Here is a 17,813-nt window from a genome sequence, read left to right as displayed (position 1 = left end):
AACTCTCCATCCACTGAGTTACACTCCAGCTCAAAACTCTTCTTTCTTTTCTCTCTCCCTAGAAGTGCTACTTCTTTTACATCCTTTCCTCTACCCCTGCCTCTCACCCCCACACCCTGCTGTCCTCTCCTCCGCTTCCCTTTCCTCCTCTGCTCCTGTATACTCACCTCCTTTCCTCTGCTGGATAGTATTATGTCACCTTGCCACAAGCTTACATCATCTCAAAGGAGGAAACACCAGTTATGCAAGTGCCTCCAAAAGATCAGGATATAATCAAGCCTGTAAGACATTTTTTTTTTAATTAGCCCATGGTGGGTGGTGCCATCCGTGGGCTGGTGGTCCTGAGTTCTATAAGAAAGCAGGCTGAACAAGTCATGATGAGTAAGCCAGTAAGCAGCACCCTTCCATGGCCTCCGCATCAGCTCCTGCCTCCAGGTTCCTGCCCTGCTTGAGTTCCTATCCTGTTTTCCTTTGATAATGAACTGTGATGTGCAAGAGTAAGCTAAATAAATCTGTTCCTTCCTAACTTGCTTTTGGTCATGGTGTTTCATCACCTCCTTTCCTCTTTCCTGTCTCGCGATGTAGTCCCAGCTAGCCTGGAACTCACCAAGCTAGGAACCAAACTGGCCTCAGCCCTTTCACTTCACCTCCCTGAGCGCTGGTGTTACAGGTGTGAGCTGCCATGCCCAGCTGTGGCTGTGATTTAAATCAGTAGATTTTTTTTGGGTTTTAAGAAAAAGCGATGATCCTACTAATGTTTGATCTCTTCATTGCTTTCCTTTCAGAAATAAACACCATCTGTCGGAAGCCTTGGATCATTAGTCTTTGTCTGTTGGGAACCACCATATAAAGCAAATCAGGATGTACAGCTACACCTTTGCCTGCCAGAGGGAAGTGAGTAGAATTTTACTAAGAGGTCCACATGCACTGAATACCTTTGGGGGCACCCTTGTTCTCCTAGATACCTTCGTAGGCCTTGCTGCAGAGCAAGGCTGGGTGACTTGTTATGACAGAGAGCTCCGAGACATAAAATTCCACCTGGACTATCTGGGGTCTCATCTTATGGACAGATCACATTGGTCAGTTCTATCTGACATTCAGATAGAAACCCCCAAAATGCAACTTGGGGACTGGGCCTATGGTTCAGCGGTACAGTGCTAACCCAGCATGTACAGGCCCTGGGTTCAGTCCCCAGCACCGGGAAAGAAAAGAGTTGACTTAGGAGATAAAGAGCTACGTATTCGACAGAAGTGCTCACAGCTAGATGAGTGGACTGCAGCAGCTTTCCTGGGCAGTAAGGACTGAAGAGTGAGCTGAGAACCTACAGAAGAGAAGAAAACAGCCAGAGGTATAGGTGGGAGTTGAAGAAGAGAGGAGAAACTGGTGGTGTGACCTCAGAAAGGGGAAGGGAGGAGGAACGACCAAGCATTCAGTGATCACTGACTTTGGATTTTCTACGTGCAAATCTCAAGTTTTACAAGAGGCTCCTGCCAGCAGTAAACTCCTTCTCAGGAACACTGATTGAAACGAGTTTCTCTTTCTTATGAGCAAACTAGCCTAGCAGGACTGCAGGATGGGTAGTGATCCATCTCCCATCAAGGCAAATCTCTTTAGCTTTTATGGCTGGAAGGGAACTGGCCAACATATTTTTTTTTTTACAGTTTTCAAAAACTATTATTATTACTACTACCATTATTTTTTTTTTAATTGTAAGCAGGAGGGGTGGAGCGCAGCAGCAGCTCTGTGCACGATGCACATTTAGAAGCCAGAGGATAACTTTGTGAAGTTGGTTTTCTCCTCCTGCCTTTTATGGGTTCTGGGGATTAAGGTCAGGTCACCAGGCTTGCCTAGCAAGAGAGCCTTTACCCACTGAATCATCTCACCAGCCTTAAAAAAAAAAATAGAGGAAATTTAAGCAGAAACATATGACTACTCAGTGTACCACACTTGAGAACGCTATGGAGTTTTCCCCCCTCCTATAGATAGATCATATTGGTCAGACCACATGCTGACTTAGGCATTTGTTCCCATCAAATGAGTCACTTGAGATCTTAAAACACCCAAAACAGAAAACCCAAGTATCTCCCAATTGTTCTGGCCGATTCCAAAAAAGCAGCTTGTTGGTCTTCTTGGCCTACATTAACAAAAAGAACCAAGAGTACCTGGCTACACTGTATTTCAAATGACAATAGTAACAGTTTTCACTGTACTGGTGGTAATGGAGTTTTGAAACACTGTACGCTGGCTTGGCATGCTTTCAAGTTGGGTGTGTGAAAAGTATTTATTACATAACCAAAAGTGAAATGATAAGAAGAGAGTTACTCTGCTTTCCTGAGGGGGATCTCCATGTGTCTAGGACATGTACGTGGATGGACAGAGAAAGAAAGACCTTTGAGGGATGTCAGGCCCTGTGCACCACCACCAAGATCTTGCCTGTGTGGAACTAAGGTAAGAAACTGAGGTGTCACTGTTTTTTTTTTTTTTTACTTTCAGCATCTATTATTTTAGTTAACCAATTATTTCAGCAATAATTCTTAAGTGCTTGCAATTTTCTTTCTGTGGGAAGGGGGTCACATGTAACCTAAGCTGACCAGAATTGCTATAAAGCTGAGGATGGCCTTGAACTTCTCACCTTCCAGCTTTTGCTTCTCCAGTGCTGGTATCGCAGGAGCATACCACCAGGCCTCATTTTGTGTGGTGCTGAGCTTTGTGTATGTTAGGTTAGCCCTCTACCAGCTGAGCTACCTCCCCAGACAATTCTCGAGCATTAAATAGCAGAGCCTGCATAGTTAGGAAATCGTGTTCCTTCCTGTGTAGGACATGACACGTCATTTTTGTCCAACATATCCACACTGTGTATATATATTACTCACCGGTTATTCACTCGGTAATTGTCTTGGTGAGCAAACCGAGAGTGATGATAGGTAGGGTTTGGCGCTATCCAGTTGCAGAATTCCTGGAGGTCTTGGCATGTATCCTCTGCGGATCTGGTAGGTACCTACATTTTTGAGTGATGTCATAGCCAATGATAGGATAGTGTGATTTATTGGGGAAAAGACCTGGGAGGCAGTCAAGGTTGTAGATGAAAAGCTGTTACTTCTGCTTCTTCACCTCCTTCCGGAATTGAGATGCTGTGGTGCCTTAGTGCTCATTTCCTGGGGGAAAGACTCAGAAATGGAGACTTGCATTGCTGGAAATTTCCTGGGAAATGTTCTTGAACAACATCAAGTAAAGGAGTTAAGGAAGCATAGTTGAGACTAGGAGAGATTCTTGCTGAGATACTGTTGCAAGTGATGTCTCAGCTGACTGCCCAGGACTCTGAGGCTTGGGTGGCTCTTCAGAGGTACCTCAAAGGGAGGTGGTTATCTCACATGTTGCTTGCTGGTCATCGGATGGATCGATAGATGGATGGATGGATGGATGGATGGATGGATGGATGGATGGTGGCTCTCAGAAATGAAGAAAACCCTGGCAACATAGTTTCCTTCCAATGGGAGCTTTCCCCAAGGAAGTCCAACATATCTGATAGCTGAAGAATTAATGAATATCTCTCACCTTGAGGAGGACACAGCCTGAGCATTGAAATATTCACTACAGCCATCCCTTGCACCTCATGAATCTAACATGGTGAGTCCATTCCACCTGGGAAGGGCTTTACAGAATTCTGCTTGGGCTTAATTCTTTGATGAATTCACACACACACACACAAACCAAATTCACAAAAAGGTGACTGGAAAACTACAGCTCCACTCTACCACCTCCACAGCCGGCCCATTGTCTTTCTCACCGCCATTTGTAAGCTCCTGCCTCCACAGCTAAAAGCTGTCCTGGTACAGACAACTTATCTGGAGAGGTGACCAGCCCTTAATCTTGAGGGGTCTTGAACCCCTTACTCCAAGGTTCTTTTGAGGCTATGGCTGCTATGTTTGTTCATTTACCATCAAAATAACTGGGCAGAGAAGCATAGGGAAGTGCAGTGGTGTGTCACCTGGAGGCTGTAATTATTCCTTCACCTTTAATTGTAACATTTGGGTGGTTTGGGTCAGTTTATCCATAGGGGTAAACTTATTATCCAAGATGATGGCCTTTTCCATGTCTGGTGGTCTCAGGGCATGAGGTTCTTGATCTAACTGACTGCCAGCCATGATTTAAAATTTAGCGAGAGCCTCTCTGAGGTGCCCAGTGAAAACATGGAGATCAGGCTCTCCAATCCACAGAGTTTCAAGCATAGAATCTTCCAGCTTATCAAGCAGACATTTCAGCATCCTGTCTGTTTCTACCTCCAGTTCTTATTTCCTGGAGCTATGTCACTGACTGCCTTGGTGCTCAGCACAGTGCATAAGCTACAGGTTTGAGAGGAATATACTAGTTGGGTTCTTGCAGAAGGTCATCTTTGGGCTAATGTCTTGGCTGGTTTGCACAACTTCATCAAGCTGGAAAGTTCTAAGTGATGTATAGGACCAGTGAGTCCCATGGTCTTAGCCCCACTGTGATACCTCTTTAGCTGTACTGCAGAACTCTCATCTAATTGAAATCCCATCTCAATTGGATGTGGCTCTGCAGGAGCTTGGAATACACATTCTTCTTTCAGTCAAAATGAGGTCCTACTTCCTAGATGGAAGTAGTTTGATATAGTCAACTTATCATCAAGTCGATGCAGTAGACAGATGATGCCAAACTTGGAATTCAGTGCTGGCTCTAGTCTGGTAGCCTGCCTGTGGCAATAGTTGGCACAGTTTTACTTATAGGAGGCTGTATTACTTGGCATGGACCTTCCATGGCTGGTCAGGAGTACTAGGGAGGATGGAAACTAGAGCTGGCTGTTGTAAGAGGATCATTTCCTTTCATCTTTTTGTTATTGGTTGAGCTTTCAGTGGTAGATGTTCTTGAGCATCATAGTATACCAAGTCTCCCACATGCTGAGTACATTCCAGACCACATGCCTCTTCCTGAGACTTCCTTGTCTCTGACTTCCTTGTTGCAGTGCTTTGAATAATAATGCCTCCAATAGGCTCATATATACTTTGGTACCCAGCTGGTGGAACTGTTTGGGAAAGATTAGAAGGCGTGATTTTATTTGAAGAGATGAGTCATGGAGGCCAGGGTCAAGGTTTCAAAATCCCATGCCATTTCCAGCTCTCTCTCTCTCTCTCTCTCTCTCTCTCTCTCTCTCTCTCTCTCTCTCTCTCTCTCTCTCTCTCTCTCTCTCTCCCTCCCTCCTTTCCTCTCTCTCCCTTCCCCCCTCTCTCCCTCTCTCCCTATTGGCTCTCCCCTCTGAAACTGTGAACCCTCCCAAGTTTGAGAACCACCACAGCTCCCTCATTGCTCTTCTTTCCTGTCTCCCCACAGAGCTTTGCCACATTTAACAGTGCATTTTCTCACCGAGTTATCTATTCCCGCTCTAGGTTGTAAGCTCAAGGATAACAGAATTTCTGCCAGCTTGGTTTGCTCCTGAAGAAACTGAAGGAAAGTGTGATGGCCAGAAGGACAAAGTGAGTAAGGACAGACTCATGGTAAACATGATCATCATCATCGTGTGGCCAAGAATAGCTCTGAATGTGGCCCAACCCACAATCACAAATTTGCTTAATGTGGCAGGTACAGGGGTGGACTGTGCAGCTCAGTTGAGTGTGAACTTCATAGAAGACAACGTGGTATCATAATGTTAAAAAAAAAAGGTTGCACAAGTGTGTCAGTGTTGTCTTTAAGGGGACAAAACAATCAATATGCTGCTTCTGCGGTCCCAGAAATATTTGTTGACTAAATGAATGAATTTTCAGTGGCTTCGTCATCAGTGCAGATCCCAAGTTAGTAATTTCTGGCAGGGGTTGTTGTCACTGCTTTTGATCTGAGCCCATTGTGAATGCTCTCAAGCATCCCTAGGAAAACAAACACTTTAAATATTAGTTAATTTTTGAATCCTAGTGAAACTCTATTTTTCAAAAGACCAAAGTAAGTTGAATAATTTAAGCAACGAACAAACAACTTCATTGTTTTGATAATCTCAGGGCTATAAAGTTTATAGCAGCAAAAAAGACTAATGGGGAAAATATACTAAAATGGGGAACATCAAATCAGTTTCCTTGCAGCCAGGCATGATGTGACACATGCCTGTGATCCCATCACTTGGAAAGTGGGAACAGACCAGCCAAGGACAATACATGCCATGTAGTAAATATTGAACCTATACTCAGATCTAGCCAATTGACAGGACACTCCCCACAGTTGTGTGGAGAGTGGGGACTGACTCTGACATGAACTCTGGTGCCCCATATTTGACCACTTCCCCTTTGTGGGGAGGCCTGGTGGCACTCAGAGAAAGAATAGGCAGGCTACCAAGATGAGACTTGATAGGCTGTGACCAAATAGTGGGGGAGGAGGTCCCCTTCTGTCACAGACCTAAGGGAGGGGAATAGGGTGAAGTGGGAGGGAGGGAGGAATGGGAGGAGACCAGCAAGGAGACAGGATAACAACTGAGATGTAATCTGAATAAATTAATTAAAAAAAGAAAGTGGGAATGGAATATGAGGAGTTTAAGGTATCTTTGATATGTCAAGTTTGGGATTAGCCTAAAATTAGTTTCAAAAATAGAATGAATAAATAAATAGGTAAATTAAGAAAATTTCTTCCCAAGATGTGGTTGTAATATTTGTGGAAAGGCATGTTGAAGTACTTAAAGAAATTAATTTTTAAAAAGGAAAGGTTTTATCTGTCTCCCATGCATAGTTCATCCTCCTGACTGTCCCTTATTTACTGTCTTGGCAATGGATGGGGGCTTGTCATTTAACTGTGACTTCTCTTTAGTTCTCTCTCCTCCATCACGAGTAGGCAGCAAGGAGTGGGAATTCCAGCCCTTATCATCCTGTCTACCTTTTAAGTTATTTTTTTTTTCTTAAGACCTGCCATAGTTAGGCCTCATCTTGGCCACAGCCCTCAAGAGCTAAGAAGAGAAGTTAAAAGGATTACTTCTCCAAATTCTATACCCTAGAATAGTGGTTTTTCAACCTGTAGCTAGCTACCCCTCTGGCAGTCGAGCAACCCTTTCACAGGGGTTGTATATTAGATATCCCTCATATCATGTCTTTATACTATGATTCATAACAGTAGCAAAATTACAGTTACAAAGTAGCAACAGTAATAAATTTATGGTTGTAGGTCACCACAACATGAGGAATTACATTAAATGGTCATAGCATCAGGGATGTTGGAAACCATTGCCCTACACAGAGTCTCCATCTGACAGAGTGACGCCCACGTCACGGTTGGCACTCTAGCCAGCCGTTCCCATTATGTGGTGGAACTTCAACTCATGTTGCCATAGCTGATGTGCAAATTTGTTTATGAACCCTTGTGGGATACTTGTGCCCCCCACAAAGAACAAATTAAGATTCATCTTAGAGATCTCCATGTCTTGGACTGATGGTTGCAACAATGACTTCTTGCATTCAGGTTTCAGCTGTGTCCCCAGCTGTCAAGTCTACATTAGGTGGACAGTGGCAGTGGCGTTTTACCCATCCGCGGCTGAGACTAAAGCATGGAAGTGCTTTTTATTTACAAGCTCCAGTTGTCAGAAACAGTTGGGAAGTCCCTCCCTCATGGCTTCAAGATGTTTGCAAGCTCTTTTTATTTTCAATACTTCATAGTCTAAGAATACCAGCCAAACGCACAATACCTTTCTGACTTTATGTTTCACACCATTAATTCATCCTCTTGGATTAGCCCTGTGTGCATAAGTGATTACGGAAATGATAAAACAGATGATGAAGCGAATCGCTACAGAGTGCTTTGTTTCATGAACCAACAGACATGAAAGTGTTGCAGTCTGGGTGGAGCAGGAATGGGGGATGTGTGTATGCAGAAAAAAGATGTTATTAAAGTATTTCAGTATTTGATTGGGTAAACAGACAGAGCCCGGGGTTAACCCAGAACTCTACTGGCTGGCCCAGGACTCATATAGTGTCACCCAGACAACAGTGGCAGGTCTGACGGCAAACGCTTGACATGGACTCTACCTGGGTTGATGTGGCCACTGGCGATACTCTGCTGATAACAACGGTTAAGTGTGCCAATCTGAGAGTAAAGGTGATTGCAATATCCATATTGTTACATAAGGCGCATATGTGTAAGGGCTGTGTGAATACATAAGAACCGACTTTATCATACTACATTTTGGATATGCTTTAGTCTGGCTTTAAGTTACATTACACTAAAACAATTGATTCTACTCTATTTTAAAGTCTTACTAGTTGAGTCAACCCTAGAGGATGAGGACCCTTGTCAGTGTGTTGACTATACCTGGCAGGCCGTTGAAGTATTTGACAAGTCCAGCTGTGGTAAGCGTATAATTGCAGCATAAATGTCTAAGGAAATTTATTGTTATTTAACAGAGAATTTAGTTTCTTCACTTTACAATCACTCATAGCTCCCTCCTTCCTCTCCTCCCTGCCCCACCCTCCTTCTTCCCACTATCTCCCCTCCCCTACTCCTCAGAAAAGGGGAGCCCCCCCCCCCAGCCACCCCAGCACATCAAGCACATCAAGTTGCATCAGGACTGAGCACATCCTCCACCCCACCCCCCCACCCCCCCCCCCCCGCCCCATGAGTTAATTTAAATATGAGCACACAGCAGGAAGATACTTGTTACATTTAGACCATTACTGTGTTTCTAAACAAATGCAAAGAAACACATAACAAGTTTTACAAAGTTGAGGTCAGCTTTGATAATTGATATTCTTAGTTTATAGCACTGATGAATTGAGCTGCCATTGAACTGTATTGCGATGCTAACCCCAATTTGCATGACAGTAAGACTACCAGGATTTAAAAAACACCATCCTGTTCTCAGAACACCTTCCCCCCCCCCCCCCCCCAGGGACCTAAAGAAAAGGCTTTGGAGAAAGCCTAGTTCTGATATTAACTTTCAAAAACCTCTCTCCACTATTCAGCTCAACATGCAATTTCTGCTATTCCTAGGGAGGCGGGCCTGCGTTCATCTTCACTCCCTCCCTTTAGAGGATACAGTGGAGGGTAGATTCAACTGTGGGATTACTTCTGCCCCACCCGAGACCTGGCTTTCTAAAGAGGATTTTGTTGTGAATACCTTCATTTCTTTTCTAACTGTTACACCTCTTTTATTTGCATTTGAGCTTTTCTCCTCTTTTTAACTGCTTCCAGAAGACAATTCAGTTGTACAGAACAATCCATGCTTCGTAAGAAAGGCATCCAGGAGTCTGGGAAGATGGCTCAAGAGAAAACGGGAGGACCGGAGTTCAATTCCCAGAATCCACATAAAGTGGACACAGTGGCACACAGCGGTAATTCCAGCACTCGTGTGGTGAGATGGGAGGCAGAGGCAGAATTCCGGAAGCTGGATGACCAGGTAGCCTGGGCTACACAGCAAGGAAACGAGAGAGACCCAGCCCCAAACAAAGTGAGAAGTGAGTACACAGAGCAGAGCTAATCCTGTGAGCTCCGCATGTACACCATAGCAAGCAGGCACTTGTATTACACATGCATACATACATACATGCACACACACATGCACATATGAACACACGCATGCATGTGCATACATGCCAAAGATTACAAAACGAGGTGTCCAAAAGTCTGTCTACCAGGGACATACACCAGGAAATGATCTAGGGGAGAGCATCATTATTCCCTAAGTGAGGTGTGCCATTTTTTCCTTGTCTAACACACTCCTTGTTTTTCAAAAACCTCCCTTAGGACAACTCAAAAGTACGTATCAGTGACTTACCATTCTGCAGTATTATTGAGGCCCTTCCACACCAGTGGGGGTGGTAGCTATTTTGTATTCTATGCATCATGTATGTACTTCATTATAAATGGAAGTTCAGTTTGTTTTAAATCTCTCCACTTATTATGAACAATTGCTTACATCTATTTCCCAGTTACATGTGAAAGCAATTTGCTGGGCAGATTTGATGGGTAAATTAAGCAGGCGATGCCCAAGGGCTTATAGACCTCTGCTTTACCATACTTAAGCAGGTATTATGGACACTGGACACTGCCAAGAATTGCAATATCTGCCAGGCGTGTACTACTTTCCCTTGCATTTCTCTGATTACAAATGAGTTGAATATCTTTTAATGTTTATTACTATTCGGTTTTCTTCCTTTGTGGCATATTTATATTTTCTCATTTTCCTCATTGGGTTGTATATTATTTCTTTTAAAAAAAAAGATTTATTTACTTACATATTTATTTATTACATATAGTGCTTTGCCTATATGTACACCTGCATGCCAGAAAAGGGCATCATATCACATTATAGATGCTGGTGAGTCATCATGTGGGTGGGATTTGAACTCAGGACCTCTGGAAGAGCAGCCAGTGCTCTTAACCTCTGAGCCATCTCTCCAGCCCTTCTGTATTATTTCTAGTAGCACATAAGAAGATGTGTGTGTGTGTGTGTGTGTGTGTGTGTGTGTGTGTGTGTGTGTATGTTATTGACTCATAGTCATCCTAAACTTTTGCCAGTTTTGTGTGTGGCAGGTGTCTTCTACTGGATGGCAACTGATTTCATTCTTTAGTGTAACTTTGTATATGTGCAGTACTGTGTGTACATGTGTATGTGTATGTTTGTGTAGGTATGTTGGTATGGACTGTAGCCAGAGGTTGGCTTTCTCAATTACTCTCCACCGTATGTTCTGGGGCAAGGTCTCTCTTTGGCCTGGAACTCACCAATTTGAATAGACTGGTTGGCCAGAAAAAACAAAACAAAACAAAACAAAAAACAAACAAACAAACAAAAACGGAGAATCTTCATCTATCCCTTCCCAGTGCTGGGATTATTTTAATAGCTTTGGTATCGTGGGAAGCTCTGATGTGTCACAGGGGAAGTCCCTTAACTTCTTTGCCTTCTTCAAGAATGGTCTAATGAGTTTGCTTTTTCATATGAATTTCAGAACTAGTGCACCAATTTCCAAGAAAAAAAAATAATTTGGTAGTAAACTTAATCAATCTATGAATCTGGTACATAGGAGCTGATATCCTTGCAAAATTGAGCTTTCTGACCTATGAAGTTAGCATGTCCCTCACTTTATTTAGTTTCTTTTTTAGACTCATGTATGTGTTTGGGGTGGGCATGCGTATGTCAAGACACACACGTGGCAGTCAGGGGGCCACCTTGACTGTCAGTTCTTGCCTTTCATCTTGTGTGAGACTCCAGGCTACGTGGCTAGCAGTCATCTGGGCACTTCTGTCTGTGCTCTCTACTTTGCAGCAGCAGCTCTGTGGTCACAGATGCGTGCCACTGCATGCAGCTTCACATGGTTCTGAGGAGCTGATCATGGGTGTGCACACTTGCACAGCTAGCACTTTTATCCACTGAGCCATCTCCTTAGCCCTGTTGTTATTTTTTTATTAATACCTTTCATCAAATGAAATCATATTACTGTACTGTCTTGAATTTCACTGGATGCTTTTTCTGAATCTACTAAGATGATCAACCCCTCCCTTTCATGTGTTGTCAGTTGTATGAACAGATTTTCTTATTTCTAATGTATTCACAGGGGACGATGGGAGATAGGATTCAATTTGTTAATACTTTGGTTTTTGCTTCTGTTTTTATGCATTACAAAATTTTCAGATTAAAAACAGTTATAATTTGGTAAAATAAGTTGAGATGTCATTTGCTGTTTGCCTGCTTCTGGGAGAGTTTGGTTAAGACTGAGGCTGTCCTTCTCTGAGTGTGAGGGGCGTGGTTCCACAGGACCACTCAAGCTTATTGTGTTTTACAGCTTAACTCTCCATGTTGTATGTGTGTTGGGGGCGCTGCTGCTGAACCTCTGACATGCACTCTGGTGCCTACAATTTGATTACTGCCCCTTAGCGGGCAGCCTTGTGGGTACACAGAAGAGATGCAGGCAATCCTGATGAGACCTGATAGGCTGTAGCCAGACAGTGGGGGAGGTGGGGTCCCCCTGACAGAGGTCTAAGGGAGGGTAATAGGGCAGGAGAGGGAGGGAGGGTGGGAACTGGAAGATAAGAACGAGGGGCTAACAATTGGGATGTAATGTGAGTAAATTATAATAAATTTTTAAAAAGACACAGCAGAAAAAAATTGATGTATTAACAGTTGGGGAAGCTGATGAGATGGGTCAGAGGTTAAGAGCACTGGCTGTTCTTCCAGAAGTCCTAAGTTCAATTCCCAGCAACCACATGGTGGCTCACAACCATCTGTAATGTAATCTAATGCTGTCTTCTGGTATGCATTTGTACATGCTGGCAGAGGATTGTATGCATAAAAATAAATAATTCTTTTTTTTTTAAACATCTTCAAATCTTAAAAAACAAAGCATTAAAAAAATACAGTTGGGGGCTGGCAAGATGGCTCATTGATTAGGAGCACTGCTGCTCTTCCACAGGTCCCGAGTTCAGTTCCCAGCATTACATGGTGGCTCATAACCATTTGTAATGGAATCCAATTCCCTCTTCTGGTCTGCATGAAAGCACAGCACTCATATACATAAAAATAGATAAGAATTATTAATATATATAATTTATTAACAGTTAACAAATCATTCACATTTTGCTATTATTGTCTGAAGTATCTTTTGCTATTTCTATTTTTTAAAGAAATCTATCATTTTATTTAAAATCTCAAGAATGATCTTTTCAATCTGGTATATATATATATATATATATATATATATATATGTGTGTGTGTGTGTGTGTGTGTGTGTGTGTGTGTATGTGTATGTGTATATGTGTGTATGATTTGAGTTTTTAAAGTTACTATTTGTAATCTCTACCTTTTGTCCCTTCTTCCTTAGCTTTTTTGCCATACGTTTTTCTAGTTATTGTTTTATAGAAAGTATAGTTTTGCATATCTTGATCGTCTTTGTATTGTCTATTTTAATTAGCTTCAACATTTCTGTTCTTGCTATTTTTACTTTTTTCTTTCCCTTGGGTTGACTGTGCTGTTTTCCAAGATTAGCCTATGAAACTGGGTGTTGAGTTTAAAAATTAAAAACAATCAATATAAATGGTATAATGGCACGTAAGCTTCCTTACCCATTTAGCTCTCCTCCTGTTAGTTTGAAATATATAGCTTTTAGTTTAGTCTTTTTAGTTTTTTTTAGTGTTTCTTTAAAAACCTTAGCATGTATTTTTAATTAGCAAGTGTAACTTAGTCAAATTGCATCTTTGTGAAGAGCCCAGTCCTGCCTACTTGCTTTACACCCGGTTTCCTCTCCGTCTGCTTACATGCTATTATTATCCAGACTGTCAGTCTATCTTACTTCCCATTTTTAATTCCCACAGCTCTAAGAGGCAAGTTGTCCCCATGTTGGGACAAGTTCATTCTTTCTAAGATCCAAGGCTGTCCTCTGACCTACTTTGGCTTTTAGAGCCCTCCAGAGCATACACTTCAATCTGGTCCTCACTTTCAGGGTGTCAAAAACATCCAAACACTCACATTCAAGAAACTCTCCTTCTTTCTGAGAACTGTTTGCCTCAGACAAATTTCCCCGCTCTTGAGATGATCAAACAGTGGCCACTCTCTTACCCTTTCCTGTTTTTGTACCTGATGTGTACTGTTTTCTCTCTAATGAAATAACTCTAGGGGAATTTTCTAGTACCACCCCCCCAACCCTGCTTTTTTCGTGACCTTTTTAAAAAAACAAAGGTCAAGAAATAGTTCCCCTCTTACTAAATTCCAGGAATTTCTGTAGGTTCCCCCTTCCCATTCCTGAGGCCTAAGTGTAGGGACTTCATCAGCAGGTCGCCTCCCTTGGAAGCCAGAAAGTTTGTAAGATCTGAAAATAAACAAAGGGCCCTGAACAAGAGGGGAGGCTGGGCTTATGCCCTCATGCGCACGTGTGTGTGTGTGTGTGTGTGTGTGTGTGTGTGTGTGTGTGTGTTGGAGGGGTGGCAGCAAGGATCTTTTAAGGCAGGGGACTCTAATCTGCCAATCACAGAACAAAAATAATTGAAGATAAGAAAGGAAATATGATCGCTGCTCACTCAAAAGAAGAGGAAGCCGAAAGCAGCCACTGAAAAATGAAAGCGACTGAATTATCACCCAAATGCTGCTGCAAGAAGAGAGCTGGCTTAGGGCAGGAGCGAGGGCTCGGCACACAGCAGAGAAACCGCTAAGCCCAAGCCTAGACTCAAAGCAGCCTGTCTTTGCATTCACCCCCAGTGCCGTGGGCTCTTTTGATTTCAGAATATCTCAAAACTTATTACAGGCCACATTCATAACAGAGGTAGTAGAGGAAGGCTGGCCTGTCGCTGCACAAAGACACGACACAAACCTTACTAGCAATGACACGACAACACAGGACAGCCAGGCCCCAGGGTGAGGCAGTGGGGGGGGGGGTAATGCCAGGTCTCTGGAAGACCTATCCACAAAAGCCCATCTGACTTCTGACTTAGGACCTGGAAGGGAGGTGGTTCCTGTGGGGCCAGGGAAATTTTTGTTTGTAAAATCTGTACTCAGGATGATGGTTTTGGTTTTTCAGAATCAGTGAAACGGGCTTTCCTAAGATAGGCAATCTTGTCTTGGTTTCATAGTGGGGAAAGCCCTTCCATAAACATGCAAAATTAGAGACCTTCCTCTTCTGCTTGAGTGTTCACTTCTGTTTAGTATCCTTGCATCTCAGCCTCTGGGCCGGTGTGCTGCTGGGAGACTGCAGACTGCAAACTGCAGACTGACTTTTTTCTTTTTCTGTGTATGGACCTTTTGCCTGCATGAATATATGTGCACCATGCACATGCCTGGTGCCCATGGTGATCAGAAGAGAACACTGGCTCCCTGCAATGAGAGCGAGAGAGAGTTGTGAGGCGCCATGTGGGTCCTGGGACTCAAACCTGGCGCCTCTGGAAGAGCAGCCAATGCTCATCGCCCCAGCTCAAGTTTCTTTCTTTCTTTCTTTCTTTCTTTTTTTTTTTTTATAGGATCTGCTTCACTCACTCTTCTGGAAGAATTTGGCAAATATGTTGTTTAGATTCAATTCCTCCACCCCTCCATCTCACTATGTAGCCCAGGCTAGCTCCACATAGAGAATAGGAAATAGAGCGGTGATTGAGGACAGTAGAGAGTTGCTCAAGGGGGCTCAGAGTTTCAAGCTGGGAAGAAAAGGAGTCCTGTAGATGCACAGATACCCCCAATGCCACTGAATCATGCTCCTAAAAGCGGTCAATTTATATCACATGTATATTTTCCCACAATTTGAAAAGCACAAGGAATCTCTTCTGTAGGCTAGTAGTGCCCTGAATACGGAGCATCCACTTGCCGTTAGGAGTTTCCGGTCCCTGGCAACGTGTTCGGCTTCTCCAAACACTTCAAAGGCAATGAATGGACACTTCAAACCAAAGCAGAAGCCGAGTAGAGGAGAGCCGTCCGGGCCTGGGAGCGCCCACGCAGACCAGATTCATCCACACTTCACTTGTTGGCTCGAGGCTGTTTGTGGATATTGGTGGAAAAGAGATGCCAGGGCTGGGACTAGCTGGGAGGCCAGAAAAGCTCCACATGTCACCTCGGCTACAGCACAGAGAGAATGCGCCCTCCAAATGCCCTCATTAAGTGAGGTCCCCAGCGCCCTCTCATAGTACCTGGCAATCTGTCTACCCCACCCCCACTCCTCCTCCCCCTCCTTCCCCCCCCACCCCCCCCCCACTCTCCACCTTTCATGCTCTTCCAGATTGGTAGGCTTTGTTTTTGGTACTGGTGCGGGGTGGGGCGAGTGGTGGGGCAAGGAAGTGAGGGGGAGCATTAAACCCAAGGCTCTGTGCTTGTTAACCAAATGCTCTGCCACCCCAGTCCTTGTAGGCTTCCTCTTCTTTCTCCCCAGCATCCCCCCCCCCCCCCCCCCCCGCCCCACGCCCCTCCACTTCCTTCCTTTTCTTAGACAGGAATGACCTTAAACTCATTCTCCTGCCTCCACCTCTCCAGGCATGCGCTGCCATACTTGCTTTGTGGCTTCCCTGCTGGACGGTATGTGCCGCCTCTGCTGTGCTCCCACAACCAACTCCAGCAAGCAGAGTGTTCCCTGATGCCAGGCATTGAGCAAACAGGTGAAATAAAGAAACGAGCTACAAAACTCACCTAAGTTCACGCTGCTGCTGATTGACAGGCTGAAGAGCAGGATCTTAACAAAATCCTATCACAGATCTCCTCTTCTTGTTCTATATTTTTAAATGACATATGAATGCATGCACGCACGCACGCGCACACACACACACACACACATGCATACATTTGGGCTCCTACACTCACACCTAGGTGCACATAGATTACATATGCACACGTGAGTCTGAAAAGAGTTTGTTTGGTTTTGAATTTTTGAGAAAGGGTTTCTCTGTGTAGCCTTGGCTGTCCTGGACTCACTTTGTAGACTAGGCTGGCCTCAAACTCACAGTGATCTGCCTGCCTCCACCTCCCAAGTGCTGGGACTAAAGGCGTGCGCCACTCTTGAAATTAAGTTCAAACTTGGTGGCTTGTGCTTTGGGGCTGCTTCGAGGGAGCAGGACCAGCCATGTCTTCGTAGCCTCTCCTACACTGCACGTCTTTATGCAAAACTTCCAGTTAGGGGCGCTTGGGTTCGCAGCTGGATCACCTCAGTTGTCAGGAACACCACTCAGGAACCCTGCTTCCTACCCACGCAGTCCTGACCTTCCGTCCTGGACATCCTAAGACATCCCTGGACAAGCCTCCTGCCGTTGGCTTTCCACATCTGCCCCAGCTCTTTAATCTTCTCTAGCCCACGCTAACGGATCCATTGAGCCTGTAGTTCTCATACAGACAAAGGTCTCCCTTTATCCATCTTTCTCCACTGTTAAACTCGTCCAAACCCCAGCCCTTTGGATGTCACCCAGATGCCACATGCCAAGCATGCATTCAGATTACTGTACTTACTTTTTTTTTTTTTTAAATTAAGTCCTCAGCTTGGGAGACAAGATAGCAAAGAAAAGGATTTGTGCAGTTTCAGACAGCTTGGCAGGGTATCTCGCACAAACCAGTGTGAGGCAGTTCAGTCGAAATCCTTTATTCCTCCATGATTAAAAAAAAAAAAGGCTACTGTATGTTGTTGGTTTGTAAATGCTCCCATAGTTATTTGGCTCACAATATTTGGCAGATAATAGTATGTGTTACAAGATATCCAAGGCAATCACTTTAGTGGGGGCATTGAAGCTGGCAAGATGGCTCTCGGTGGGCTACGGTGCTTATCTCTTAGCTTGAGGACCCAAGTTCTATCTGAAGAGCCCACATGCTAGGTAGAGTAAGAGAGCAGACTGCCCCCCCCCAAGTCATTTCTGACCTCCACATGTGTATCCCATGTGTGTGCCCTACCTAAACCTATACACACATGAATAAATTACAAAGTAAAACAACAAAGACACTCCCCCCCACACACATACACAAGAGTGGGCATTATAAAGACAAGAATGCTAAGCCAGTGACTTCTTTCTGGGGCTGGTTGACTCAAGTGGCCCTTGCTTGGGCTGGCCTTCAGGGGACAAGCGGTCCTGGTGAGAGTAGATGTAATAACGGCATCAGGGGTGGGCTAGTTTATAAGACTGTGTTTTTAATGGGAAGACAGAACAGTTAAGTGGCCAGATACAAACGAAAAGATGCTGGAAAAAGGAATGCAAGAGAGAAGGGAATGGGAATACATAAATAACAATTTAAAAGGCACATTTCTCTTAGTTTAAAAGTTTGGCTTTAGCTTGGTATGTATATTAAGACAAAGGATTCAGACTGACTTAGAAAGCCTATGCAAGCTAGGTAAAGTGGTTCAGCCTGTAATCTCAGGCAAGGAGGAGAAGGAAGAGGAGGAGGAGGAGGA

General features: G+C 44.0%; 1 protein-coding gene across 1 annotated transcript in view; it reads left to right on the top strand.

Moving 5' to 3' along the window:
- The window catches only part of LOC311595122 (uncharacterized protein), a 144,825-nt gene that overhangs the window by 76,780 nt on the left and 50,232 nt on the right, over positions 1 to 17,813 (top strand). The window contains exons 2-3 of the mRNA XM_084777515.1: positions 786 to 2,448; positions 9,175 to 9,437. Coding sequence (XP_084633641.1) covers positions 2,399 to 2,448; positions 9,175 to 9,437 — 313 coding nt within the window. The 5' untranslated portion in view covers positions 786 to 2,398. The remainder of the gene's footprint in view (positions 1 to 785; positions 2,449 to 9,174; positions 9,438 to 17,813) is intronic.

The sequence above is a fragment of the Acomys minous genome, assembly GCF_964271855.1.
Source record: "Acomys minous genome assembly, chromosome: 3".
NCBI lineage: Eukaryota > Metazoa > Chordata > Mammalia > Rodentia > Muridae > Acomys > Acomys minous.
The sequence above is the reverse complement of the archived record's forward strand: the minus strand, read 5'-3'. Positions and strand labels throughout refer to the sequence as shown.